Source organism: Eleutherodactylus coqui, chromosome 5 (genome assembly GCF_035609145.1).
Source record: "Eleutherodactylus coqui strain aEleCoq1 chromosome 5, aEleCoq1.hap1, whole genome shotgun sequence".
In the NCBI taxonomy this organism is placed as follows: Eukaryota; Metazoa; Chordata; class Amphibia; order Anura; family Eleutherodactylidae; genus Eleutherodactylus; species Eleutherodactylus coqui.
Window position 1 is genome coordinate 136818431 of NC_089841.1, and position 27877 is coordinate 136846307.

The window sequence follows — 27877 nt, forward strand, 5'->3', positions numbered from 1 at the left end:
AGTGCAGACGACCGACGAACAGTGGTGTGCAACCTTTGTCGCGCCAAGATCAGCCGGGGAGCCACCACCACCAGCATGCGCAAACATATGATGGCCAAGCACCCCACAAGGTGGGACGAAGGCCGTTCACTGCCTCCGGTTTGCACCGCTGCCTCTCCCCCTGTGCCCCAACCTGCCACTGAGATCCAACCCCCCTCTCAGGACACAGGCACTACCGTCTCCTGGCCTGCACCCACACCCTCACCTCCGCTGTGCTCGGCCCCATCCACCAATGTCTCACAGCACACCGTCCAGCCGTCGCTAGCGCAAACAATACGTAGGCTGCACCCGCGGATGGAAGCATTGTTCTCTATCACCATCAAAAATGTGGACCTTTTACCTTCATCAATCTGTGTATAATATTCATCCTCCTCCTCCTGAAACCAGACGTAATCACGCCGAACGGGCAATTTTTCTTAGGCCCACAAGGCTCAGTCATATAATTTTTGTAAACAATTTTTATACGTTTCAATGCTCATTAAAGCGTTGAAACTTGCACCTGAACCAATTTTTATTTTAACTGGGCTGCCTCCAGGCCTAGTTACAAATTAAGCCACATTAACCAAAGCGATTAATGGGTTTCACCTGCCCTCTTGGTTGGGCATGGGCAATTTTTCTGAGGTACATTAGTACTGTTGGTACACCAATTTTTTGGGGCCCTCGCCTACAGTGTAATCCAATTAATTTTTTGCCCACCTGCATTAAAGCTGACGTTACATCAGCTGTGCTGGGCACTGCAATGGGATATATTTATGAACCGCCGGTGGGTTCCAGGGAGCCACCCATGCTGTGGGTCCACACGGAGTTGTAACTGCATGTGTCCACTTCTAAAGAACCCCAGTCTGACTGGGGCATGCAGTGTGGGCCGAAACCCACCTGCATTTAATCGGACGTTACCTCAGCTGTGATGGGCACTGCAATGGGATACATTAATGTACAGCCGGTGGGTTCCAGGGAGCCACCCATGCTGTGGGTGCACACGGAATTCCCATTGCGGAGTTGTACCTGCCTGTGACTATTTATAAAAAACCGCGGTCTGACTGGGGCATGCAGACACCTTGACAGAATGAATAGTGTGTGGCACATAGGTTCCCCATTGCTATGCCCACGTGTGCAGCTCCTGATGGCGGTGGCACAGGATTATATTTCTCATTGCTTCTGTACAGCATTGTGGGCTATCGCCCCGCCCCTTTTAAAGAGGGTCGCTGCCTAGCCGTGCCAACCCTCTGCAGTGCATGCCTGCGGTTCCTCCTCATGGCAGACACACTTATAAATAGACATGAGGGTGGTGTGGCATGAGTGCAGCTGAAGGCTGCGCAGGGACACTTTGGTGTGCGCTGTGGACACTGCGTCGTGCGCGGGGGGGGGGGGGGGGGTTGGGCAGCATGTAACCCAAGAGAAGTGGCAGCGGAGTGTCATGCAGGCAGTGATTGTGCTTTGTTGGAGGTAGTGTGGTGCTTAGCTAAGGTATGCATTGCTAATGAGGGCTTTTCAGAAGTAAAAGTTGTTGGGGGGGGGGGCCCACTCTTGCCGCTATTGTGGCTTAATAGTGGGACGTGGGAACTTGAGATGCAGCCCAACATGTAGCCCCTCGCCTGCCCTATCCGTTGCTGTGTCGTTCCCATCACTTTCTTGAATTGCCCAGATTTTCACAAATGGAAACCTTAGCGAGCATCGGCGAAATACAAAAATGCTCAAGTCGCCCATTGACTTCAATGGGGTTCGTTACTCGAAACGAACCCTCGAGCATCGCAAAAATTTCGTCCCAAGTAACGAGCACCTTGGTGCTCGCTCATCTCTAATCTTGATTGACCACATTTAAAGCAGCCGGTTATATAATCTTCTAAATGTAACTTCTTATTAATAGAAAAGACAACAAAACACCAGATTATATTTAACATTCTCTACCCAAAACATTCAAATATTGTTGCAAGTTAATTCACCTGCCACTATACCCCAATCAGTATAAATCATTCCCAACCATTGGGAATATTATCCCCAGTCTCTACACGATTCTGCCCAATATTTGTTCTATTTGGCTCAACTTAAAAGGCTGCTTCAAATGTGGTCTATCAAGATGCAATTCATTCATTGTAATACAATTCAGGTTATCTATTTAATAGAATGTAGGATCTACTACAGGTTCGGACTGGCCCCCCGGGGCGCCGGAGAACCCTCACATTCAACTGGATCCCGAGGGCAGACTGGGTAGATGAAGGCAAGAGAGAAAAAAGCAAGAAATCTTGTCTGGCCTTGGAGTCTGCGGGGATTGACTGGGGAAGTGAATATAAAATCTTTAACTATATCTGTAGGGTCACAGATCATATAGGGCGATGAGCAGATTGTGTGTGTCGTTCCCTGAGCTGCGGAGCCAGGGCAGAGTGGGCTTTATTGCTTTTTTCATAAACATGTTGCTTAGAGAATTAAATGAGCTTCTCTACATCAGTCAGAGAGAACTCTTCCAGCTTAGAGCAAGTGCCAATGAGTCTACGAAGCATATTACCGTGGGTCGGGTTGTTATAGAACGTTCTAAGGTGCGAATGGTATGCTCCACGGTCTGAGCTTGTCGATTGTACTTCTCTTGCTTACTACTCGAAAAACAATGACCCCTAATTAAGGCGTGATCTGACCAGGACACACTCTCTCTCTATCCGATGAGCAAAGCAGCCAGAATATTTCCAAATGAATCATTTATTCTGGTATGAGTTTGGTGTGGGTGAGAGTAAAACATAACCTGTTTCGCGGTATGGTTGAGTATCCGCCAAAGGTCAAAAAGGGAGTTAGTTTAGATCAGCTGTCTAAAGCAGTGTTCCCCAACTCCAGTCCTCAGGGACCACCAACAGGTCATGTTTTCAGGATTTCCTCAGTATTGCACAGTGATGTCATTATTGTCGGTGCCTCAGACATTGCCACAAGTGTTCTTGCTATAGGATATCCTGAAAACATGACCTGTTGGTGGTCCCTGAGGACTGGAGTTGGGGACCTCTGGTCTAAAGGACCGACTGAGTTCAGACACCTAAAAATGAGGCGCTATTGGGGAGAGAGTGAGACTATACACGATTTATGAGATGATTAAAATCACCACCAGGGAGTGCCATAAAGTGTCTAGCTTGTGAAAAACCGTTTGGAGGAAGATTTGGCTGTCGTTGGGGGCATAGATATTAAAGAGAGTCACTAATCTTCCATGCAAGAAGCGCTGTAGTATAATAAATTGCCTTAGAGATTCTCTCTGTGATTTTCACCTTTACTGTGACTTAACCATATTTAACCCCTTAACGGTACAGGGCATACAGTTAGGTCCTGCAACTTCGGGGTATATATAGAAGGGGATCCTTTAGAAGGATGAGTGAATGGACATGATTTCTGCTGTAAAGAATAGCTCTGCAGCAAAGGCAAGATGGCAGCATCCATAATTATGTATGGACAATAGAAAAATAAATCCACATTCAGAAACCAAAAGCAGATAACAAAACTGGAATATATTTCCTCATCTGGTTTTAATTAGTTAAAAAATATAGGTGATAGATTCACTTTAAAGGGGTTGTCTCACGCCGAAACGGGGTTTTTTTTTTATTCAATAGGCCCCCCGTTCGGCGCAAGACAAACCCAAGGGATGGGTTAAAAAAAAAAAAAAAAAAGTTTATTACTTACCCGAATCCCCGCACTGCGGCGACTTCTTTCTTCCTTTACCAAGATGGCCGCCGGGATCTTCACCCACGATGCACCGCGGGTCTTCTCCCATGGTGCACCGTGGGCTCTGTGCGGTCCATTGCCGATTCCAGCCTCCTGATTGGCTGGAATCGGCACACGTGACGGGGCGGAGCTACGAGGACCAGCTCTCCGGCACGAGCGGCCCCATTCACCAGGGAGAAGACCGGACTGCGCAAGCGCGTCTAATCGGGCGATTAGACGCTAAAATTAGACGGCACCATGGCGACGGGGACGCTAGCAACGGAGCAGGTAAGTGAATAACTTCTGTATGGCTCATAATTAATGCACGATGTATATTACAAAGTGCATTAATATGGCCATACAGAAGTGCTGAACCCCACTTGCTTTCACGAGAAAACCCCTTTAACTATTTCAGGGGAGTGCCAAAATATAAAAGGCTCTATGAATCCAAGACTGCACTGAATAGACAAAGCCAACAGGTGTCCCACACTCGGATAACAGATTACACCTTACAATGGTTTAAAAAAATTGGCAACATTTAGAATTGGCTTCAAAAAAAAAAAAAACTTGCCATGTATGAACACTGAAGTCATAACTTTATACTATATCCATCCTGGAAAACAGTCAAGGAGCGAGTGCCAAGGATTTTAAATAGCAGATTATATGAGCTCATATGAGAAAATGTCCCTCAGGTGTGAAGCTCAAACATTTCCAAAATGAGTGGCTTTCTGCATCCTTTTAGCTGATTAGCAAACGTCTTCCCGCAAACATTAACCTCACCCCTGGGTGCACTCTGAAATCCTTCACTGTAACTTCCTAGCACACATACTCTACCGGAGTCCACATTGTCTCATCAGGCTCACGTAACTGCTCTTCACACTTATTACCCCTCGCTTACCGTGGAGCTCCAGGACCAACCTAAGCTTCACATGTACAAGGTGCATGCTGCATAGGAGCAATATACATTGTAGAAGGGAAATACACACCTACCATTTAAAATTCTACTGTGCCCTTACGTAGGAAAAAGATCCATATGACCCAAAAACAATAGGGACTCGGGTGCAACCGCAAACCCATGTTCTGGTAAATCCACATAGGATGGCTCTGCTGTGGATGTTCTGTGGGGAGTAGCAGCAGGGCGGATGGGATTTAGATCCAGCCACATGATAAAGGAAAAAATCAGCATGGAATCCTCGCAGGAATTGTTCGGGGTGCGGATTTTAAGTCAGCAGAATGTCATTTTATACTATGAACGCTCACTGTGGTTTTCACCCTTTGCAATGCGAAGGATAAAGTCTGAAGTAAATCCACAGCGTTTACACAACAAGATCTGCTAAAAAAATGCACTGTTTTGGCACTGTAGATTTAAGGCTATTTTCATGCAGCCTAGAAAACTGCGAGATTTGGGCGCTGTGAGACACCCAGATCTTGTACGAATATGAACCCCATTCTTTTGAACGGGGTTATACACTTAAGTGTTTTGTTCCTGCATCGTGGCACAGAAACAAATTGTGGCACGTCCTATCTGTGTGTGCTCTTGCATGGCATTGCCTGTTGCTCTCAATGGGGCTGGCGGCAGAATCACACCACGTGCTAGGTGCATGCGCTGTTTCCCTATTGAAAACAATGGGAGAAACTCTGCGATTTCCCCCCCTCAGCTGCGGTGGAGGACAGCTACTTCCCGGAAGTGATGTGAGGTTTCGCATTCGTGGCAAGATCGCATGTTGGCGATCGCAATATCGGGCGGTGATTCATTGCCCAATATCGCACTCACCCGTGTGAAATTAGCCTAAATGTGATTGTTCCCAGCAAGAGAAAGCAAGTAGGTTGGAAAGCTTGCTGTAACATCATGCATTTTTGTTAGTCATTAAAAGCTATCATATCTACAAGATTACTTGGTTTCTCTTACTGGGAACAATCACATTTTGCTCTACTGGCTAACACGTACCAAACTTTTTTCAAATTGGCCTCCTGCGCACGGGCAGTTCAGACCCCACATGTGAAATTCCCGCAGAGGAGTTTGACCTGGTGACTCCTGCATACCTGTCCAACAGCCGCTGTGGATGTACCGGCCGGCACTCCATCATGCATGTGCAGTAGGTGCCAGCGCTCGGCGATGACACAGATCCCCGATACTTTCACAGTGCTCACTGTGGAAGTGCCGCAGGACGAACAGCTTCCACTGACATCAATGAAAGCAGTCTGGTGTAGCCCGCACAAAATCGCAGTATGCTGCGATTTCTTCCCCGTGTGCAGAAAATCACAATCGATTTCCGCTCGTGGGCAGGAAATCATGTTTTCTCATAGCATGCTATGGGCTGGATTTGCTGCAGCATCCGGAGGCGGAATCCCCCTCCATATTTCGCAATGCAAATCCGCCCGTGTGCAGGAGGCCTAAGGCAGATACCCAGATTTTCAGCTTCACATTCATCCTGTATGGATGCACCCTTAGAAGTACATCAATTCTATTATTTTCTTGTACTCAATAAGAAAACAATTGTCTCATTATAGCTAGTTTATATAAAGTATTTCCTTATATTTTGCATATAACTCTTCAGGGTTTACTGAAAAAGGCTCTGTTCAAATTCCCGTAGCTTTCTGACGGTGAGGATATCATAGCCTGCTGCTCTGATCTATCCATTAAAACAACAGAAGGCCGATGTACCAGCGGTTCTGCATCCCGTATGCAGCCCATTCACTTGATTAGAATTTTAAATCCATGTTGCGAGCAAAAAAAGGAGCGAGGTGTCACTTATGATGCGTAGTCCAAGTTGAGTTATCTAGATGTGGAATAGCCCCACTTAGTAGGGCTGATTTGCATGCGGACCCGCTGCAGATGTAATGCGAATCTGTGCCAGAAATGTGCAGTTAAATGTGCAAATTTAGTTGCTAGTCTATAAATTTAGGACGCGGGTTTGTGTGCCCCTTTTATGCTTCTGTTCATGTTTATTCTCCATCTTATGTAATCCTATGGTCCATTATTTTATGCTTTGTTAACAGATGTTAAATTAACAATAACCCCAGCAATGTATGTATTCAGAAATGTAATAAAAGTTTTATTGGTTTATCAAAAAAAAGCAAATTTCAGATGCAGGTTTCCACTGAAATTATCCCGTGCGAAAATACTCTAGTTAAAGTGGTCCGTCAGGACCCGCTCCTGATATTGAATGGTCTTAGATATCAGCATGTAATAACTGAATACCAGGGGTGCCAATGAGATCACTCCTACTTGTTAACATAAGCTGTGATGCCCAGCACATAAGTACAGTATATACACTTCTGTCACTATAGCCGAGACCTAAAAATTAAAAAAGATTTTACCAGACATATATGGCCAGAGAAAGCAGATACCAGTACTGGCAACCTTAATTAACAACAAGGAAACGACAGACAGAGAGCATATAAAGCCTTAAAGGGGTTTTCAGAGAGTAAATATTTTTTGTATAACAGCTGGCCAAGCTGAAAAATAATAAAAGTGCTTATACCCACTGGTCCCGGACCCCCGCGGCTCCTGCAGTTCTCCTAGCCAGGCCTGTTTACAGCAGACTGCTGCAGCCAATCACCATGCACAACAGGTATTAAATGTTACAAAATAAAAAAGGCAATAAAAAAATATTTTATATTTATGGTGTTTTTAAGAAGTAGTTATAAACACTGAAAAACGTGCATGAAGGAACCCTAAGGAAGTTTGTGCACTGAATTTAGGATTTTGTTGCCTTATCTCCCTTTTCAATGCAGTGGGGGCTGCGTGATCCTGACATATCTGGGCCAAATGCATGCCAAAAGGACACCATCTGGCATAGGTTACATTGTACCCATGGACTTTAATGATGTAATGTGTGCCAAAAGGGTATTATATTGGCATATGTAAGGGCAGGATACATCAGGATCTTGCAGCTCCAACTGTATTAAAAAGTAAGTCAATAAAATAGCCTACAAATAAAAATGCATTGCATTGTTGCATATGTTTGGACATGGGTGCAATGGGACTGACTCCAATGGTCGCTCCAAGCCCGATGTGACTTAAACTTGAATTAAAGTTTGTAAACTGCACACATTTGGTGAGGGAAGCTTGAAAGTTGTGACCCTTGCTGTGTTTTATTATGGAGCTCTTCGTACAAGGTTCTACATTTATGCTTTACCAGCAGGATGAATTATTGCAGCCCTGTGATCTAATACCAGGGATCACTTTGGATAATATGTGTGAATCAGTGAATTGCTGCTGATTGTACAATTCAGTCGAGATAAATAGCAACTTGTCTTTTAATTAGCAAAATGAGATCATTAAAACAAGTATCTGGTCCATCCGTTAAAAGCACTATTTCTGTTTTTTTCTGTTATTAACAATACCCCAAGGCCACAAATGCCGGTAACCTGCCAAGAATTCCACATTGTCGGAACAGAAATAGGTTATACCTCTCATAAATAGAAGAAAATATGTTTAAAGGAAAGCTTTGGGATATAATTAACTTAGCTATGACATATACAGTCCTGAATATCAGTACTTATCAATCTGGTAAATCCATGTTTTGGAAGAGAACACAGCCTGAAATGAGAAGAATAATTTATCAAGTATGTCACGATCCAGTGCACTGAAATAACAAGCTCTGGCTGCCGTCCAGAACTGTGTGGCATCTTTCCTCCTGTGGTCCTGAGGATTGGGGAAGGGTGCAGGTGCCTGGAAAGGAAAACTGGTAAGTGTCTGCTTGAAAAAGCGAGACACGGCTTTTCCAAATCCCTATTTCAGAAGAGGAAGATCGGGAATGGTTTGCCAAAAAAAGTCATCTGCTAACGCGTTCTGCTGCTTTACTATTCATGCAGTGTGGACCTGTTGTAAAGCCTTGAAGTAAAAGACACAGATATCTCATGCCAGGTGACCCCACTGTGGAGTAATAGGCAACATTTTTACAATTTTCTAGCTAACTCTATCTATCCATCTATCGTATCTCTCTCTCTCATATCTATTTATCTCACTATCCCATATCTATCTTATATCTATCTATCTCATATCTACCGTATCTCTCTCTCTCTCATATCTATCTCTCTATCCCATATCTATCTCATATCTATCCATCTCATATCTACCGTATCTCTCTCTCATATCTATCTATCTCTCTATCCCATATCTATCTATCTCTCTATCCCATATCTATCCATCTCTCTATCCCATATCTATCCATCTCTCTATCCCATATCTATCTACCGTATCCTTCTCTCTCTATCTCATATCTCTCTATCTCATATCTACCATATCTATCTCTTTTTCTTATATCTATCTCTATATCTATCTATCTCTCTAATATACCTATCTCTCTATCTCTCTCATATCTATCTTTCTATCTCATATCTATCTATTTCATATCTATCTATTTCATATCTATATCTATCTATCTCCTATCTACCGTAACTATCTCATATCTACCGTATCTATCTATGGCCCCCTGTCCACAGGCGTTGCGGTATACCGCGGCAGATCTCCGCTGCGGGAGCAGGAGCAGGCAGACGGATCTCCGCTGTCAGCCTATCTGACAAATAGGCTGACCGCGGAGAATCACGGCAATTCGCAGCCTGCTGCGAATTCACGGCCGCGAGCGGAGAATCAGAATGATTCTTTGCTTGTGGACGCGTGGCAGGCGCTTTCCATAGCAATGCTATGGAAAGCTTCAGATGGCGTGATTCTCCGGCGATTCACCGCTGGCAAAATCAAGCCCATCGACAGGGGGCCTATCTCTTTTATATCTATCTCGCTCATATCTATCTCATATATAGCATATCTCTCTCTCGCTTATATCTAATCTCATATATCTCTCTCATATCCATCTCTCTATCTATCCATCCATCCATCCATCCAATCTATCATATCTATCTCCACATACACCTTCCATTCATTTTAATGGAAAGTGATGACTACACTGTACCTCCGCAGGGTGTTTTATGGCATATCCAATAAAAAATAAACATTTGCCTTATCTAAAAACCTGCAGCATTGCTAACATTTAGTGGTAACCTCCTAGGCAGTGTTTAAGTGTTAACGAGTTTTGTTTCATGCTACCTACAGCCAAACAACAATCTTATAAGCTAACTTAGCATATATCTGCTATCTGGACAGCAGGTTCTCTGCTGATGGTAATACAAATATGTTTTATACTTCAAAAATACCATAAATTTATTTTTTGGGAGATAAGTTTAAAAGATGCAACATACTGAGATGTGATGGCATAAGAGGACTGTGATATTTTGCATGGAGTTGTTTAGTTTTATGTTCCATAAGGTTATAATAAAATGGAACGCTGCAATGTCGAAGCAAGACGGACAAGCAGGCTACAGATTTGGAGAGAATCTTATCATACCATGACATGTGCCTGTATCCATTTTCTAAAAATGAAATAAACTACTTTTCATATACAAAAGTAACTCAATTGTTGTATACAGTAAAACCTAACAATGACATCAACTAAGGCCGAGGATTTTTTTAGCTAAAATTTTGTCTCTAGTAACAATGGTTGCTTCTAATTACACCGGCGAGTGCCGGCCCACGTGACCTTGCTGCTGAACCCACATGATCTGCTTTGGCGTCTCCTCCTGCTGCTAATGCAACCCGCCCTTCTCGATCATCGGCGACACTAGTACTGTGTTCTGTACAATAGAGGTTTTACTGTATTAGGGATTGTGTTCTTTTCTAATAACAAATTAAACATGGTATATCTGTATCAAAGTCCTACAAGTCGCTTTAGATATATCACAGTGCCCAAAAGAAAATGGTGTGAAAATCTCCTATTATTCCTGACCTTCAGTCGGTGGACATTGATTTCTAAAGAGATGGCTAGGTGGTCTAATCTCATGTGGTAATAATGATGCTATACACACACACACAACAGTCGGATGTTATCACTTCACACACACTTTCTAACTTACACATCAATTTTTACGTTACTTTTAAAAAGATAGTTTTTTGTGGTAAAACCGTTAACTGTATAAAATAAGAACTTTTATAGCATACGTAGCAGAATACTGCACCTTGTCACTTAAGTATATTCCCTATGTCGGTAATATATGCAAATATATAGACACCTACATACCGGTATATATCTCCCATATCTGCAGAATTAGTATGGTATATTATTATAATATATAGCCAGTAATCAGGATCACAGTTGCATGTACAAGTCATAATTTATCAATCCACTGAAACACTGCTGCACCCCAAGGATGGAAGTGTAAGTCATTACAAATATCATACATACAAGGCCATTATCACTGAAAGTTAGAGGACTGTGGCAAGACTATTTTGGATAGTCAGGACTGAGTGGGACTATTTTTGCTTCCTTATCTCTACAGTCAAAGAGCCAGAGCATTTTGTTTTTTCCCCCATGGACATAGGTGTATGAGGGCTTATGTTTGTGTCAGGTAAGTTGTAGCTTTTATTGACACCACTTTGGGAACATATAATTTATTGTTTCCACAACTAAAATCAAACTCAGTCAGCATTTCCTACAATGGAATGAACTGCAAAGATGCTATAACTGCGAAAACACAGGAGCAGGAAAGCACGCGCCTCAGCACTCATGCACATTTAGCACCTGAATAAAAGTACATAAGGGGTTGTGTTTCCTAACTGCAAAAAAATGCAAGGTTCCAAAAGATGAGTCTGTTTCAGAATAGGGCCCAACTTAAAGGGGTTGTCCAAGATAAACAATTTCTCTAAAAAGGAATCCTTTGTGGCAAAACATATTAAAGAGTTTGTGCCCCCCCCCCCCCAAGTCCCCCGCCACCAACTCAGGGTCTCCCTGGTGACACAGTGCTTACGGCACAAAATCAGCCTGTGCCGTTCCCTAAACATGTTGCTGCAGCCAATGACAGAGCTCAGTGAAGATTGCTGAGCTATGTTATTGGCTGCAGTCTCAAGCTTCCGGGACATCAAAGACAGACTAAAACCTGTAAACATTATGTCACCAGGGAGCAGGAAGAGGGGAGTACAAGCTCTTTGTTATGTTTTGCCTTGGGGGAGCCCTTTTTAGAAAAATGATATATCTTGGACAATCCCTATAATGGAGGTCACTTCGGTATAGCAGATTGGCCCACATGTTTTGATAAAAAATATATGCTAAGAACCTTGCACTTTAATGCAGTTAGTAAATAAAATGTTTATTTAATTTTTTTCAGAGGGAGGAGAATCAAAAAAGAATAATAATTCCCCCATAATTGCTTCTTTTACTGTGCTTATAGTGTGGTATAAAAAAACATGTTAAATTTTATTTTTGGGTTGGTACATGTACCATATCAAATACGTATAGGTTTTTTTATGTCTTAAGGCCCTTTTACATGCAAACATAATCTTTCAAAGAACTGAACGATTTAGCGACCTATTTGCATAAAGTGATAATGGCCATTAACAGTTTTATCATCTTCATGCAAAAGGCCCTGCAGGAGCTCTTTGCAGAGCTCAGTGTGTTTAAACACATGCCCAGCTGTGTAAACAGCTGCAGGAACATTCCTTTGTTCTCTCATGGCTGCTGGCAGATTGCATTGTTCTCTCTTGACTAGTATAAACATGCCATGGTGAGAACAGCATGCAGTCTATAGAAAGATAAATGTGTTTGCTTTATCTCTCAGTGGCAGAACCTTGGGTTTTAAGTTAACCTTAAAATCATTGTTCAAATGAAAAGTGCACGATGCCCACGTTTACATGTAACGATTATCACTCATTTTCGTCTGTTTGAACAAATTTTGAGCGATAATCATTGCGTGTAAAAAGGGCCTCTAGTATTTTGCATAAAAAGCATGTATAAAGGGGATAGTTTATAATAAAATAGAGGATTTTTTAAATGGAACTCTGTTGAATTAAATTAAGTTTAATTTTTTTAGTTGTAAGCTACAATCAGTTGGTTACTTGCACAATGATTTGGAATACTTAGCATTTCAAAGCCTTATTGCCTGTTAGTGTATTGCCTGAGGCCTTTCCTATTGACCGTGGCATCTAACAGGTTAAATGGCTGGATCGGAGGTTTTACTGATCCTAGCAATTCCAGTGGAAGCCTGGCTATCATTCACCACTGTGTTCAGCTGATGGTTACACAAGTACAGCTTCTGTGTTTGTGCTTTCCTCCTGACAGGTCATTAAAGCAACCCTCCGAGCCTGGACAAGTAACAATGGCACATTGCGCATAGTATGCATTGGTAGTCTAAGACACTACCTGCTGATCCTACTGGCTAGTGCTGCTCACATGGGCAACACTGGTCAATCTAAGCAGGTGTAGTGTCAGACTAATGATGCGTACTAATACACAGCGTGAATCAGGTAGTCAGAGAAGTTGGTGTGACCATCTTTGTTTGTCCAGGCCTGGAAGGTCACTTAAAGCCTTTTGGCCAGGCAATCCATGATGTAACATGTATGTAATGGAGCACCAGTGGGTTAATCGGAACAGTCAAATGATATTGTTTACATTGAACAACTTCACAAATGAAAGCAAAGATTTTTAGGTGTGCAGGCGTTCAGTAAACTAACAGCAACAGTTTTATTGTGTATTGTAGCTCGCAGTGTGCTTTTATACTGGAGTATAACAGCTAAGGTGCTTCGACATTGTACAAATGATACTGATTATTGATAAATATAAACAGTCCTTAAGTGAGAAATCGACATATAATTTGGGCGTAAGAAGTCCTTATACTGTACACAATGTGGCATGTTGATGGCAGCATAACAACAAAAAGCACAAGTTTTCCCCCTAAAAGAGCAAATATATAAACAGCGCTTTCAACTGATTGTAGTATCACATAATATAAAACTAAAATAAATCTTGTCATTTGTATAGCACCAAATTACTCTGCAGCGATTTCAAGTAATTTATTTATGTATTACCCCCCACCAAGCTGGGTACTCATTTTACCAACCTCAGAAGGATGAAAGCCGGCTTGAGACGGCTACCTGAACCACACGGGGATTGAACTCGCAACCTTCAGGTCATGAGGGAGAGCTTAGAACTGCATTTCTGCTGCCTTAACACTCTGTGCCACACGAGGCTCCATTACAAAATACATTTACTGTGGGTAAGCCCCTGACATACCTTCTGTCCCGGTTTCCAGTAACCAATAGATGAGGAGGGCTGTCTTTCAGATTGATGCATGTAAAGTCGCCGGTAGAGTTACCCAAGGTCGTGAGACACTGACTGGTCTGCAGGCTGTAGACATGAATCTGTGGATACATTTAAATATGAATAAGTATAATAGTCCCTCTACTTACAATATCAGTACATTTTGAGACGACCACTGGAAGCTGAAAAAATGTGAATATTAAAGAAAATGAAGACGATAACTTATACAGATAAAGCTAGTTCTTACATAGAAAAGTCAGAAAGAGCTGCTGGGGGCTGTAAATCATATTCTGTGTAGAAGACAGGAACATCTTCAGGGTGCTATACATTGTACAGTGTTACAGAATAATGACACAGGGTTGCGCTCACCTGGTGTCCAGAGGTGCCGCTCATTCCAGTACAGATAAATAGTAGTATAGGACATGTAATATCACACTGTAGTGCAGGAGGGTATCACTACACAATCAGTGCACGCACTTCAGGAAGACCGGTGTTTTACCACCTTTTACCACATTTGCCCATGATTGGGTCTGTCAACCAACAGCATGCACCATGCATCTGAACTGTCTCTAGCATTATATATTTAATTTGGTTTCAAGTTACAATGGCCCAGGATAGACCCTTGTACATAAAAAAGTATTGTATTATATAATATCTAACTAGATATATAATAAGGAAAACTAGAGAAACACATTAAAGTGTGTGTGTATGTATTTATGTATGTATGTACACTACCGTTCAAAAGTTTGGGGTCACATTGAAATGTCCTTATTTTTGAAGGAAAAGCACTGTACTTTTCAATGAAGATAACTTTAAACTAGTCCTAACTTTAAACAAATGCACTCTATACATTGCTAATGTGGTAAATGACTATTCTAGCTGCAAATGCCTGGTTTTTTGTGCAATATCTACAAAGGTGAATAGAGGCCCATTTCCAGCAACTATCACTCCAGTGTTCTAATGGTACAATGTGTTTGCTCATTGGCTCAGAAGGCTAATTGATGATTAGAAAACCCTTGTGCAATCATGTTCACACATCTGAAAACAGTCTAGCTCGTTACAGAAGCTACAAAACTGACCTTCCTGTGAGCAGATTGAGTTTCTGGAGCATCACATTTGTGGGGTCAATTAAACGCTCAAAATGGCCAGAGAAAGAGAACTTTCATCTGAAACTCGACAGTCTATTCTTGTTCTTAGAAATGAAGGCTATTCCATGCGAGAAATTGCTAAGAAATTGAAGATTTCCTACAACGGTGTGTACTACTCCCTTCAGAGGACAGCACAAACAGGCTCTAACCAGAGTAGAAAAAGAAGTGGGAGGCCGCGTTGCACAACTAAGCAAGAAGATAAGCACATTAGAGTCTCTAGTTTGAGAAACAGACGCCTCACAGGTACCCAACTGGCATCTTCATTAAATAGTACTCGCAAAACACCAGTGTCAACATCTACAGTGAAGAGGCGGCTGCGGGATTTTGGGCTTCAGGGCAGAGTGGCAAAGAAAAAGCCATATCTGAGACTGGCCAATAAAAGAAAAAGATTAAGATGGGCAAAAGAACACAGACATTGGACAGAGGAAGACTGGAAAAAAGTGTTGTGGACGGATGAATCCAAGTTTGAGGTGTTTGGATCACAAAGAAGAACGTTTGTGAGACGCAGAACAAATGAAAAGATGCTGGAAGAATGCCTGACGCCATCTGTTAAGCATGGTGGAGGTAATGTGATGGTCTGGGGTTGCTTTGGTGCTGGTAAGGTGGGAGATTTGTACAGGGTAAAAGGGATTCTGAATAAGGAAGGCTATCACTCCATTTTGCAACGCCATGCCATACCCAGTGGACAGCGCTTGATTGGAACCAATTTCATCCTACAACAGGACAATGACCCTAAACACACCTCCAAATTGTGCAAGAACTATTTACAGCAGAAGCAGGCAGCTGGTATTCTATCGGTAATGGAGTGGCCAGCGCAGTCACCAGATCTGAACCCCATTGAGCTGTTGTGGGAGCAGCTTGACCGTATGGTATGCCAGAAGTGCCCATCCAACCAATCCAACTTGTGGGAGATGCTTCTAGAAGCGTGGGGTGCAATTTCTCAAGCTTACCTCAACAAATTAACAGCTAGAGTGTCAAAGGTGTGCAATGCTGTAATTGCTGCAAAAGGAGGATTCTTTGACGAAAGCAAAGTTTGATGTAAAAACAATGTTATTTCAAATACAAATCATTATTTCTAACCTTGTCAATGTCTTGACTCTATTTTCTATTCATTTCACAATGCATGGTGGTGAATAAGTGTGACTTTTCATGAAAAACACAAAATTGTTTGGGTGACCCCAAACTTTTGAACGGTAGTGTATGTATATATATATAACATTTTTCTGGGATGCGCTACCCCTGACAGTCAGGTTAATTCCCAACTCGCAGAGTTTTATACAAGCCTTTAAAAAAACAACATCTTTTTAGGGATAGCCACCACATTCCCTAATCCAAGTCTTCTCTATTTACCCTGCTTTTACATTCCCCCTCAGAACCTGGCCTCTTCATCCCACTGTATCCCCTATAGAGATACAAGCTGGTGACCGGCTCATACAGCTTTATTTATTTAAATGATGGCTGGACCATTGTACAGAACAAGCACTGCTTCCTCTTGCTCTGGTTTCCAGAATTATATGTTTGTTCCTAGTATTACTTCTAGTTGTAAGGGTTCAGATCTAGTGTTTTTGGAGGCCGGTGTTGTAGGTGAAGTTGCACATTTAAAGCTGAATAAACCTTGGGTCCAGATGACATCAACCCCAGAGTTCTTAAAGAACCCCAATCTGTGACTGCTGATGACAGCCATTATGGATTCGAGAGTGAGGAGTCTGAATCTGTGAATTTAACGGTTTTGTTTAACCAGTCCCTTCTAACAGATGATGTTCCTGATGATTGAAGAATGGCCAATGTAGTACGCATCTATAAGTAGTATAATAGAGAAGAACTCTGGAACTACAGGCCAGTTAGTCTGACATGTATAGTAGTTAAACTAATGGAAACTCTTCTGAAAAAGAGGATATTTGACCATTTTAAACAACCTGTAGGATCCTAAACAGCACAGCTTTAGGCTGGCTGTCCACGGGCGAAATGTCATAGCAAGATCCACGGCGATAAATTGCCCGCGGAGCTCGAATTGCACACTTTCCATAGACTAACTATGGAAAGCACAGCCTGATGTCCACGAGCAGAGAATCATAGCAATTCTCTGCTCATGTGATTAAAATCTAGGCATGCCGCGATTCTCCGTGGTGAGCCTATCAACTAGATAGGCTCATTGCGGAGACCTTACATTGCTCCCCCTTCCTCCCCCGCGGCAGAATCTCGCTAGCAACATTCCGTCCTGGCCGTGGACAGGCGGCCTTACTGAGGGCAGGTCATGTCAAACTAATCTAATTGAGTTCTTTGACTATGTCACAAAAGTGGTGGATGAAGGTGGTGTCGTGGATATCGCATATGTGGACTTCAGTAAAGACATTTGATTCAGTTCCACATAGAGAGCTTATAGATAAGGTATTGAAAATTAAACTTGAGTTTTTGATAGTCTGGTGGTTCACAATTCTTTAAAAGACAGATAGAGTGATGTTAACAGAGTGTATTCTGAATAGGGAAGAGTCATTGTACAAGTGGTGACCACAAGGGTCTGTTCTGGGACCTTTTTTTTATATGTGACATAGCAGAAGGTTTGCTAGACAAGGTCTGTCTGTTGGTGATAACACAAGTGTGTAATGGGGTTGTTACTCCTGGAGTATTGAACATGGAGAAAGACTTAGGCTCCTTTTACGTGGAATGATACATTGTTTGCACGAGTGAACAATAACAGAGTTCACTTGTGCAGCCCGTTTATACAGGCAGATAAATCATTCGCAATTTTGTTCACAATAGCGTTCACAAGTCATTCAATCTCTACCAGTGAATGTGAAGGACTAAACAATCGCTGTTCACATGCAACGATGTGCCAATGCGCAAACTATTATTTTTCTGCCTGCATAAAATGAACGACAAACGAGAAGCGAACAAATTCTTGCTCGTCGTCCAATCATTGGTCGTGTTTACACTGAACAATTCTTGTTTAAATTCGCATAATCCAATGATTTTTAAAAAATGATAATTGGTCTGTGTAAAAAGGCCCTTAGCCTTATTGGATAAATGCTCAAAACAACGGAAACTACAGTTTAATATTCACACATGTAAAATAATGCACTTGGGGGAGGAGAAATCCTCAGATTGTGTATCATATTGGCTCTTCTGTGTTATCCAGGACTTCAGTAGAGAAGGATTTAGGGGTTCTGATTTCTGTCAACCTCAAAATAAGTCAACAGTGCAGTCAGGCAACAAAGAAAGCAGGTAGGATGCTTGGCTGCATAGCTAGAGGTATAACCAGTAGAAAGAGGGAGATTGTGATCCCACTGTATAGAGCTCTGGTGAGAACACATCTGGAATACTGTGATCAGTTCTGGAGACCTGATCTACAGAAAGACAATGATAAAATAGAAAGAGTCCAAAAGGTGGGCTGCAAAAATGATGGAAGGTTTTAAGAACAAAACTTTTCACGAAAGACTTAACCTTAAGGGAACTTGTCAGCATTTTTTAAGATAGTTGACCAAGCCAAGCGTTAGGAATATTCACTTGCTTCCATTTAGAAAACTTATTGTCCGATGTCTATTTACAAAGCCATACCTGTGTAGTCGCTGTTTAAAATGTTCCAGCAAGCATGTAAATTTGAAAAAGCGGTCCGGTGGGCAGGCTGGACCGTCTTTCTTCTCAGCAAACTTTTTGTAGCTTCTTTTTGAGACAGTGCTGCAAATTCTGGCTATGCGCTGACCACACTAACACGCACATGCGCGGATCATCTGTCCCATCTGTGGGCAAAATTGCAGCGTTCATCAGCACATGCACAAGTCAGTGACATCAGAACGTTGCGGAAATTTGCAGCGCTGCCTGAGAAGAGAGGGGCAGGCTTACAGGCAAAGGTTGACGAAAAGAACGATCCGGACTGCCCCCCCCCCCCCCCCCAGACTGCTCTTCCTAATTTACATGCCACAGAGGAAGATCTTAAACAGCAATTACACAGGTATGGCTTTGTAAATAAACATGGGACAAGAAGTTTTCTAAATGGGGACAAGTAATTATTCTAGCCCTCGGCTTGATTTACGGTTTTAAAAAGTGCTGAAAAGTGGTTCCCTTTAATTTGTATAGCCTGGAGGAAAGAGAAGAAAGGGGAACAAAGTCAAAACTTTTAAATATGTTAAAGTTATAAATAATGTTCAGGAGGGAAGTGTTTTATTAAGAAGTTAGAACAGGGGGGCACAATCTGAGATTAGTTGGGAGAAAAAACAGAAGCAATGACAGGAAATATTTTACTGAAAGAGTAGTAGATGCTTGGAACAAACTTCTAGCAGATGTGGTTAGATAATCCACAGCAAATGAATTCAAGCTGCCGGGATAATTGTATATCTACACTAAGAGAGAAATAACAAGGAAATAATATAAGGGCAGACTAGATGGAGCAGGGGGTCTTTTTCTGCAGTCAATTTTCTTTTCTCTATGTTGTGTCACCGCTATTCCCATATAGATTGTAAGCTTTTGCGAGCAGCGCCCTCACTCCTATTGTTTAAAGTGTCTCTTGGTTCAATACTGCATGTAATGTCTTATCTTGCTAAGGTTTCCTCTGACTTGTAAAGTGCTGCAGCATATGGCCCCATATAAAAGGTTATTATTATTATTCTACCTCTGCATGCCTTCTATTTTTAAGGGGGTCTCCACTTTTTCCATGGTAAAAAATATGGCATATTCCAGAAGCACCATGTAAGGGATGACAAGCAGAGTGCCTATTGTTTAGCAGTACAGATCCATAGAGTGCATCACTATATGCAAATCCCAATACTTTATCTGTACTATCAAGCCTAGAGTTATAGATGATATTACAGATGCATTCTAGTTAACATTCGGTATAAAACATGGGCAGTGAAATAATCTTTTACGCTACACATATTAAACTCGTAGCCACAAAAATATTTACGATACATGAATAATAGATGTTGAATTTAAAAAGCAGCTTGCTACAATCTGATGTCATTTTTGACAATGAGCCAGAGTGGCTTTGGGGCCACTTTGAAGCAGATATAAAATATTGGGCCTGCTAGCAATCAGAGAACGGACTTTGCTGTGCCATCCCAAAGGTGATACAACGCGGGCAACAATAAACTTTAAACTTTCTAATCCATTGCACTTAGGGTCTGCGATGTTCACAAGAATAGGCCTCGTGAGGGTAATATCTGGTGTTCCATAATGTCAGGATGCCTAATTACCATCTTAAGGGTAAAGTTAGAAAGGGAGAAACAGCAAATCATTGCTTACCTGTATAATAAATTGTCCGTGCAATCAATATGAAATTCTCTATGTGTTTTACCATAAGAGAAATGGTAGGTTTCATCATGCCATCATCTTCCTAAACTAATATATGATTCTATGAAAACATAGAGTTGTATCTTTAGACGTCCAGTTACTGGCTAAATGCATTTACCCTTCAGTCACATTTGGTATGCAAATCATTTTTAACCCATCAAGTGAAGTTTATCACAAGTCTTTAAAATATGACATCTCTGCAAAACCTGCCAAGTCTCTCTCAATCAGCAGTACGCTACTGATTGGTTCACCTACAATTTGAAGACAATGGCCACCTTTTTATAACCATTTCTTTATTGTTCCAATGCAACTAAAATGTCAAATAGAGAACTCTGCAAAAAGCCTTAAAGGGGTTGTCCAAGTTTAAAAAAAAAAAAACTTTTTAAAACAGCAACCCATGGTATTAAATAACAAAAAGAAAGGACACTCACCTTTCTTCTCTCCTGGGTCATGCAGAAGCCATGATGCTTCGAGTTCCGATCGGTGACTTTGTGGCCTCTGACTGGCTGCAGTGGTCACCTGACTTCAGCAGTCGGCAGGGACTGGGATTGCCATGGGAGCCAGTACACGCTATTCCCAGGGGAAGCAGAGAGGCGAGAGTCCTTTTTTTGTTATTTCATACCATGGGGTGATGTTAAAATTTTTTTTAAACTTGGACAACCCCTTTAATGAAAAATACTATAGTTTTGTGTCTAAAGCTCCTATGTAAGCCACTATGTCTCTACTGTAACAGACTACAATCAAACCTTGTGAAGTCTGATCCTGCAGTCATGCTCCATGCATTGTCCCCTTCTTACTAGCACACGTTTGGTAGGTTAGCAAGATGTAAGGGACAGATGGATAGCAATATGACTGTTGCATCAGACTACCAGGGGGTTGTTTGTAGTCCTCGCCATGAAGACATAGCAGTTGTAGATACAAAACTATAGATTTTAACTTAAGACTGTTTGCAAAGTTGCTTCTTTTTTCATTTCAAATGGTAAAAAAGAAGCCTTTAAAGGGGTTGTCCCGCGAAAGCAAGTGGGGTTATACACTTCTGTATGGCCATATTAATGCACTTTGTAATGTACATTGTGCATTAATTATGAGCCATACAGAAGTTATCAGAAGTTATTCACTTACCTGTTCCGTTGCTAGCGTCCTCGTCTCCATGGTGTCGTCTAATTTTCAGCGTCTAATCGCCAGATTAGACGCGCTTGCGCAGTCCGGGTCTTCTTCTTTTCTGAATGGGGCCGCTCGTGCCGGAGAGCGACTCCTGGTAGCTCCGCCCTGTCACGTGCCAATTCCAGCCAATCAGGAGGCTGGAATCGGCAATGGACCGCACAGAAGAGCTGCGGTCCACCGAGGGAGAAGATCCCGGCGGCCATCTTCAACCGGTAAGTAAGAAGTCACCGGAACGCGGGGATTCAGGTAAGCACTGTGCGGTTTGCTTTTTTAACCCCTGCATCGGGGTTGTCTCGCGCCGAACGGGGGGGCTGTTGAAAAAAAAAAAAAACGTTTCGGCGCGGGACAACCCCTTTAACTGAACATCAGTAACCAGCATGCAACTTACAAGTTGTTCTTAGACAGTAGTGTCTATCAGTTAAAATGTGTATTTGAAGAGGACCTATCATATCCTCATGTCAGTAGAGCTGCATGCAGAGCTTTACAGCCCTGCTGACTATAGCAGCCTTTCTTTTGTTAACCTCTTCTTTCCCATAGTAGCTCTCCTTAGATATGGCTCCTGGAGCTGTAAATATGTCAAGTGAAAGGACCCCACTCTCACTGTCAATCAAATCTGACAACACCCACTGACAGAATCACCCCTTGTTGCATTCCAAGCCAAATCTAAGCAGAATCCATATAGGGGAACAGGGATGAGTATAGACAGCATAAAGGCTATTGATAGAGTCAGTGGGGCTGAGGTTGCAAAGCTATGCAGCCGGCCCTGCCGACATGAGGACATCATAGGTCCTCTTCACAGGGGTTGTGCCAAGATTCAAAGTTAACCACTATCCACAGGATAAGGAATACAGTGGGGAAAAAAGTATTAAGTCAGATACCAATTGTACAAGTTCTCCCACTTAAAAAGATGAGAGGCCTGTAATTGACATCATAGGTAGACCTCAACTATGAGAGACAACATGAGAAAACACATCCAGAAAATCACATTGTCTCATTTTTAACAAACTTATTTGCAAATTATGGTGAAAATAAGTATTTGGTTACCTACAAACAAGCAAGATTTCTGGGTCTCACAGACCTGTAACTTCTTCTTTAAGAGGCTCCTCTGTCCTCCACTCATTACCTGTAGTAATGGAACCTGTTTGAACTTGTTAGCAGTATAAAAGACACCTGTCCACAACCTCAAGCAGTCACACTCCAAACTCCACTCTGGTGAAGACCAAAGAGCTGTTGAAGGACACCAGAAACAAAATTGTAGCCCTGCACCAGACTGGGAAGACTGAATCTGCAATAGGCAAGCAACTTGGTGTGAAGAAATCAACTGTGGGAGCAATAATTAGAAAATGGGAGAGATACAAGACCACTGATGATCTCCCTCAATCTAGGGCTCCACGCAAGATCTCACCCCGTGGGGTCAAAATGATCACAAGAACGGTGAGCAAAAATCCCAGAACCACACGGGGGAACCTAGTGAATGACCTGCAGAGAGCTGGGACCAACGTAACAAAGGCTACCATCAGTAACACACTACGCCGCCAGGGACTAAGATCCTACAGTGCCAGACGTGTCCCCTGCTTAAGCCAGTACCTGTCCGGGGGCCGACTGAAGTTTGCTAGAGAGCATTTGGATGATCCAGAAAAGTATTGGGAGAATGTCATATGGTCAGATGAAACCAAAGTAGAACTGTTTGGCAGAAACACAACTCGTGTTTGGAGGGGAAAGAATGCTGAGTTGCATCCAAAGAACACCATACCTACTGTGAAGCATGGGGGTGCCAACATCATGCTTTGGGGCGGTTTCTCTACAGAGACCAGGACGACTGATCCGTATACATGAAAGAATGAATGGGGCCATGTATCGTGAAATTTTGAATGCAAACCTCCTTCCATCAGCAAGGGCACTGAAGATGAAACGTTGCTGGGCCTTTCAGCTTGACAATGATCCCAAGCACACCGCCAGGGCAACAAAGGAGTGGCTTTGTAAGAAGCATTTCAAGGTCCTGGAGTGGCCTAGCCAGTCTCCAGATCTCAACCCTATAGAAAACCTTTGGCGAGAGTTGAAAGTCTGTGTTGCCCAGCGACAGCCCCAAAACATCACTGCTCTTGAGGAGATCTGCATGGAGGAATGGGCCAACATACCAGCAACAGTGTGTGCCAACCTTGTGAGGACTTACAGAAAACGTTTGACCTCTGTCATTGCCAATACACGATATATAATAAAGTATTTAGATGAACTTTTGTTATTGACCAAAATACATGTTTTCCACCAAAATTTGCAAATAAATTCATTAAAAATCAGACAATGTGATTTTCTGGATGTGTTTTCTCGTGTTGTCTCTCATAGTTGAGGTCTACCTATGATGTCAATGACAGGCCTCTCTCATCTTTTTAAGTGGGAGAACTTGTAAAATTGGTATCTGACTAAATACTTTTTTCCCCCACTGTAACTATCTGATTAAACAGAATGGAACGGCAGCGTAAATCCTCAACTGACGCTCCAATCACAGAGTGGAACCCAAGACTTCTAGTCTTATGACAGGTGAGGGTCCCAGCAGTTGGACCTACACAATCAGATAATTATTCCCTATCCTTTGAACAGAAGAATAACTTAAAATCTTGGCACAACCCCTTGAATAAGAATGGAATGAATACCAAAGACTTTGAAAGTTACGAAGACCATTTCATGAGTCAACTTGTCCTTTTAGTGGCCTAAAAATAAGAATGATCACAGGCATCAATTAAAAGCTATCCAAAAGGTCAAGTGCCAGTAGAAAACCTCTAGACACAAAGACAAATCTTGCTATTTGTCCAGCTCTGGTATATAAGAAGCGTTATTTAATAACAAATTAGGTCTGAATGATTTTTTTACCGTGTCGTTCAATGTTTTCTCCGATATTAGCTTTTTCCATTTAACCGGAAGATATTCTGCAGTGCAGTCAATACCATAAAGCTTAGAGTGCTAATGAGTGTCGTGGTTGCCATCGGATGCACATTACTTACAACTGACATAGAGCTAGTGAGATTCAACATGACAGAGTTATGATCAAAGAGAAAAGATGTAAAATTATTCATTACTAATTATTTCAAACAATTTTACCCAAACGCAAAATGAGCGTGAATATGGGAGACGTCCAATCGCAAAGCTCCCTTCCACTTCAGTGTGCAGAGAGTAATCATTCTAAGAGGCGCAACCTGATTGATTTGCAGGGTGATGTCAGCTGGGGAAGCTGTGCCAAGCACCAGTCCCCTGTACCTAGCACGCTGCAGCCATCTGGATTACTTCATTGCTGTGCCTATGATTCGTTTACACAGTAATGATTATCTTAACCCATCCAGTGTTATTCATCACAGCAGCTATTGTAACAAAATACTCATCTTGGCAACAGGTTTTATCTCTTTGCATTATAAAATGAGAACAAAGCCTATACAAAAGAGCCGCTCGTATATCATGGCATAAACGAAGCAATAGAAGTGCTTTATGTGCAGCACCAATATACTCTTCTAGGATTCTGTCGGAAAGACGTTGGAGCAGTTCTGTGCGGCTTGCTGTATGTGGGACTACACTTCTTTTAATGACGTCTTGCTAAAGTAAGACTGTAAAGGGAAGAGAATACTAAATTATTACATAAAACGGTAGAGAATAAATCAAATGATGAACGTGAGAAAAGAAAGAGAAGAGGATGATCAGAGCTCAAGACCGGAGGAGAAAACATCAACAAACTTGTATGTGCTAAAGACACTGCATGCAAACATAAAGACCTGAACAACCAAGCAAGCATACAGGATGCAACAGGGAAGGGCAGTTACTGCAACCCACCGATCCTGGATAAACAAAGATGGCCGCACCAGCTTCTCTGACTGCATGATGCACATGGTGTATTAGTATGCATCATTAGTGTAAGACACTACAGCTGGTTTGATTAACCAGTGCTGCCCACATGAGCGGTGCTGGCCGGTCAGATCAGCATGTAGTGCATACAATGCACAGTGTATAACAGGTAGTCAGAGAAGCTGTGTGGCCATCTTTGCTTCTCCAGGCCTGGAGGGCTGTTTTATCTTTAGAGGTGATGGCAGAGACAGTGATGGAGTAGATGTCTTCTCGATCAGTTATATTAAAGCAGATCTGTCAGCTTATTGGAGCAAAGCGTGATGCTAAAGATGGACAAAATCTGGAAAAGTAGGGATATCGGTATAGCAACTAAACGCAGGATAGTGCAAATCACTGTTTTCCCCATAGCCATGTATGGATGTGAAAGCTGGACTGCGAAAAAAGCTAACTGCGAAAAAAAGAGAGATGTCTTGAATTGTATAAGACCCAACATATCAATGTAGGGTAAGATGGCCCGGCTCAGACTCGCGGATTTTGGCCATGTAATGCGAGCAAAGTCGCTAAAAAAAAATCTATAATGCTTGGACAAATCAGTGGTAAAAGAAGACCCGGCCGCCAAAGGACACAATGGCTAATACTGTCAAACCTGATACTGGCATGGATATCACACAACTGAAAGAAGCAGTCCGAAACCAAAAACATGGATGGAGCTCGCCTTTGGGGTGATAAAGGGTTGTGAATGATTGAACGGCTAACAACAACAGCTTAAAGGGGTTGTCCAGCCCTTTTTTGTTATTGTATCCAGTGCTATAAAATAGCAAAAGACGTACAGCTATGATCACACCTCTGTTTGGAGGTTCCATCCAAGGTTTCCACCATAAATGACGGGGAAAAATAGAGCAGCATGCAGGGCCAATGACAAGACAAAACAATACAATGGAAACACAAATGAACCCAATATAGCTAATGGATTCCATCGAGTATCCATTTTATTTTCCCCATTTTTCTGTTCTTGTGAGGGAACCCAATTTTTTTTTTAAATAACAGAAATGTAAACAGAGCTTTCTACTCACTTCACCAATACCCTACCACGTCCGTGCTTACACTTCACAGGTCTCCTGCTTGTTTCTGTTCTATTTGCTGCAGCGATGACTTGTCAACATGACATGTGACTGCTGCAACCAATCACTGACTGCAGTTGTGATCTCAGCGGTGTCAATACGTCACCGCTATAGCTAATGATTGACGGCAGTGGTCACATGTTGTGTTGGCATGCCAGGAAGAATGAAGACCAGTGGAGGACCGGGGAGGTGTGGGCATGAGTGTGACAGGGGATCGGTAAGGGGGGTTAGTTCTCCTTCTCTTGTAGTTATTTTATAGCTCTATAAGCCATTTGTAAAAATGTGGCAGGACAACTTCTTGATTTGATGTTCTATGTAAAAGCAGCACAATATAGCTAGTACTTGTAGTAAAAACACAGGCATTGATTGACATGCTACTCTGTATACTCATATACAAAGCAGCCTGTCAACTGCTACCATGGGGATGGGGGGGGGGGTATTGGCAAAGAAGGAGCTCTGCTTATGAATACACCAGACTGATAGCTAAGTGCACCAACTGGCACAAATGTTTGTGTTGTCTTGGATACTAGGGGTATGGGCCTGCAGCTGTAATACACTGCCCTTACATAGGCCAGAATATTAAGCTGCAGATCCACTTAAACAATAAAGGATCGGCTAATCAGCAGGCTACCCCAAGATGGAACAAGGGTGATCAAAAAATCATAAAAATATAACATAAAGAATCCAAAAATATACAGATGTACACATGCTAATACAGGTGATTCAAAAAGAGAGTGCAAGAGAAAAGCTGATTTATTCATATGGAAATGACATGCAACAGTCAGAATAAAGTGAAAAGATAGAAGAACTCTACAAGCTTTAATGCACCTTACAGATGTTCGATTTAGGCGCCATTGGTGATGCCGCAGATGTCAAGTCTGTAGTCCAGCTCTGCCCCTATGCGTCCCAGTTATAGAATCCACTGCAGCAACGATGCACCGTTTTAGGTCGTTTGGTGTCACCAATAGTGCCCACATCAAACATCAGTAAGGTGCAATAAAAACTTGAAGAGATCTCTCCGTTCGTGTGATTCTGGCTGTTGTATGTCAATTCATGTATGAAGAAATCAGCTGAACTTTTGCACCATTCTTTTTTTATCATCCTGTGTGTTTTTAGACCTTTAGGAAAATGAAGGCTGGACATCAAAGTATTGATGCTTTCAAACTGTGAGGTTGATGAAGATTTACAGATAGTCTGAATGGTGAAATAAGGGGGTGTCATGGCGGAAAATAGTGAGCAGCAGCTACCAAACACCAAGTGGCTGTAGGCTGCGGTTCCTTATACGGTGGGAAGTCTCCGCCAGAATATCACAGAGGACAAGCAAGTAAGCTGTAGCAAGCAGGCTGTTGCAGTAATCTCCGAGATCACCTTCAGACAATGCGGAACGTTTACCATGGACCTTGAGATGTTTGTACAACATGCGAAAAGAAGCACAATTACTATGGATGATGTGACGCAGCTGATCTCTGAACGCGCACATCTCAGCCCATAGCAATGAAATTGAGCAGAAAGAGAAGAGAAAGAGGACCAA

General features: G+C 42.3%; 1 protein-coding gene across 1 annotated transcript in view; it reads right to left on the reverse strand.

Annotated features, from left to right (window-relative positions):
* Positions 1-27877, reverse strand: part of FBXW8 (F-box and WD repeat domain containing 8) — a 131855-nt gene that overhangs the window by 13566 nt on the left and 90412 nt on the right. Inside the window, exon 8 of the mRNA XM_066603222.1 lies at positions 13776-13903. Coding sequence (XP_066459319.1) covers positions 13776-13903 — 128 coding nt within the window. The remainder of the gene's footprint in view (positions 1-13775; positions 13904-27877) is intronic.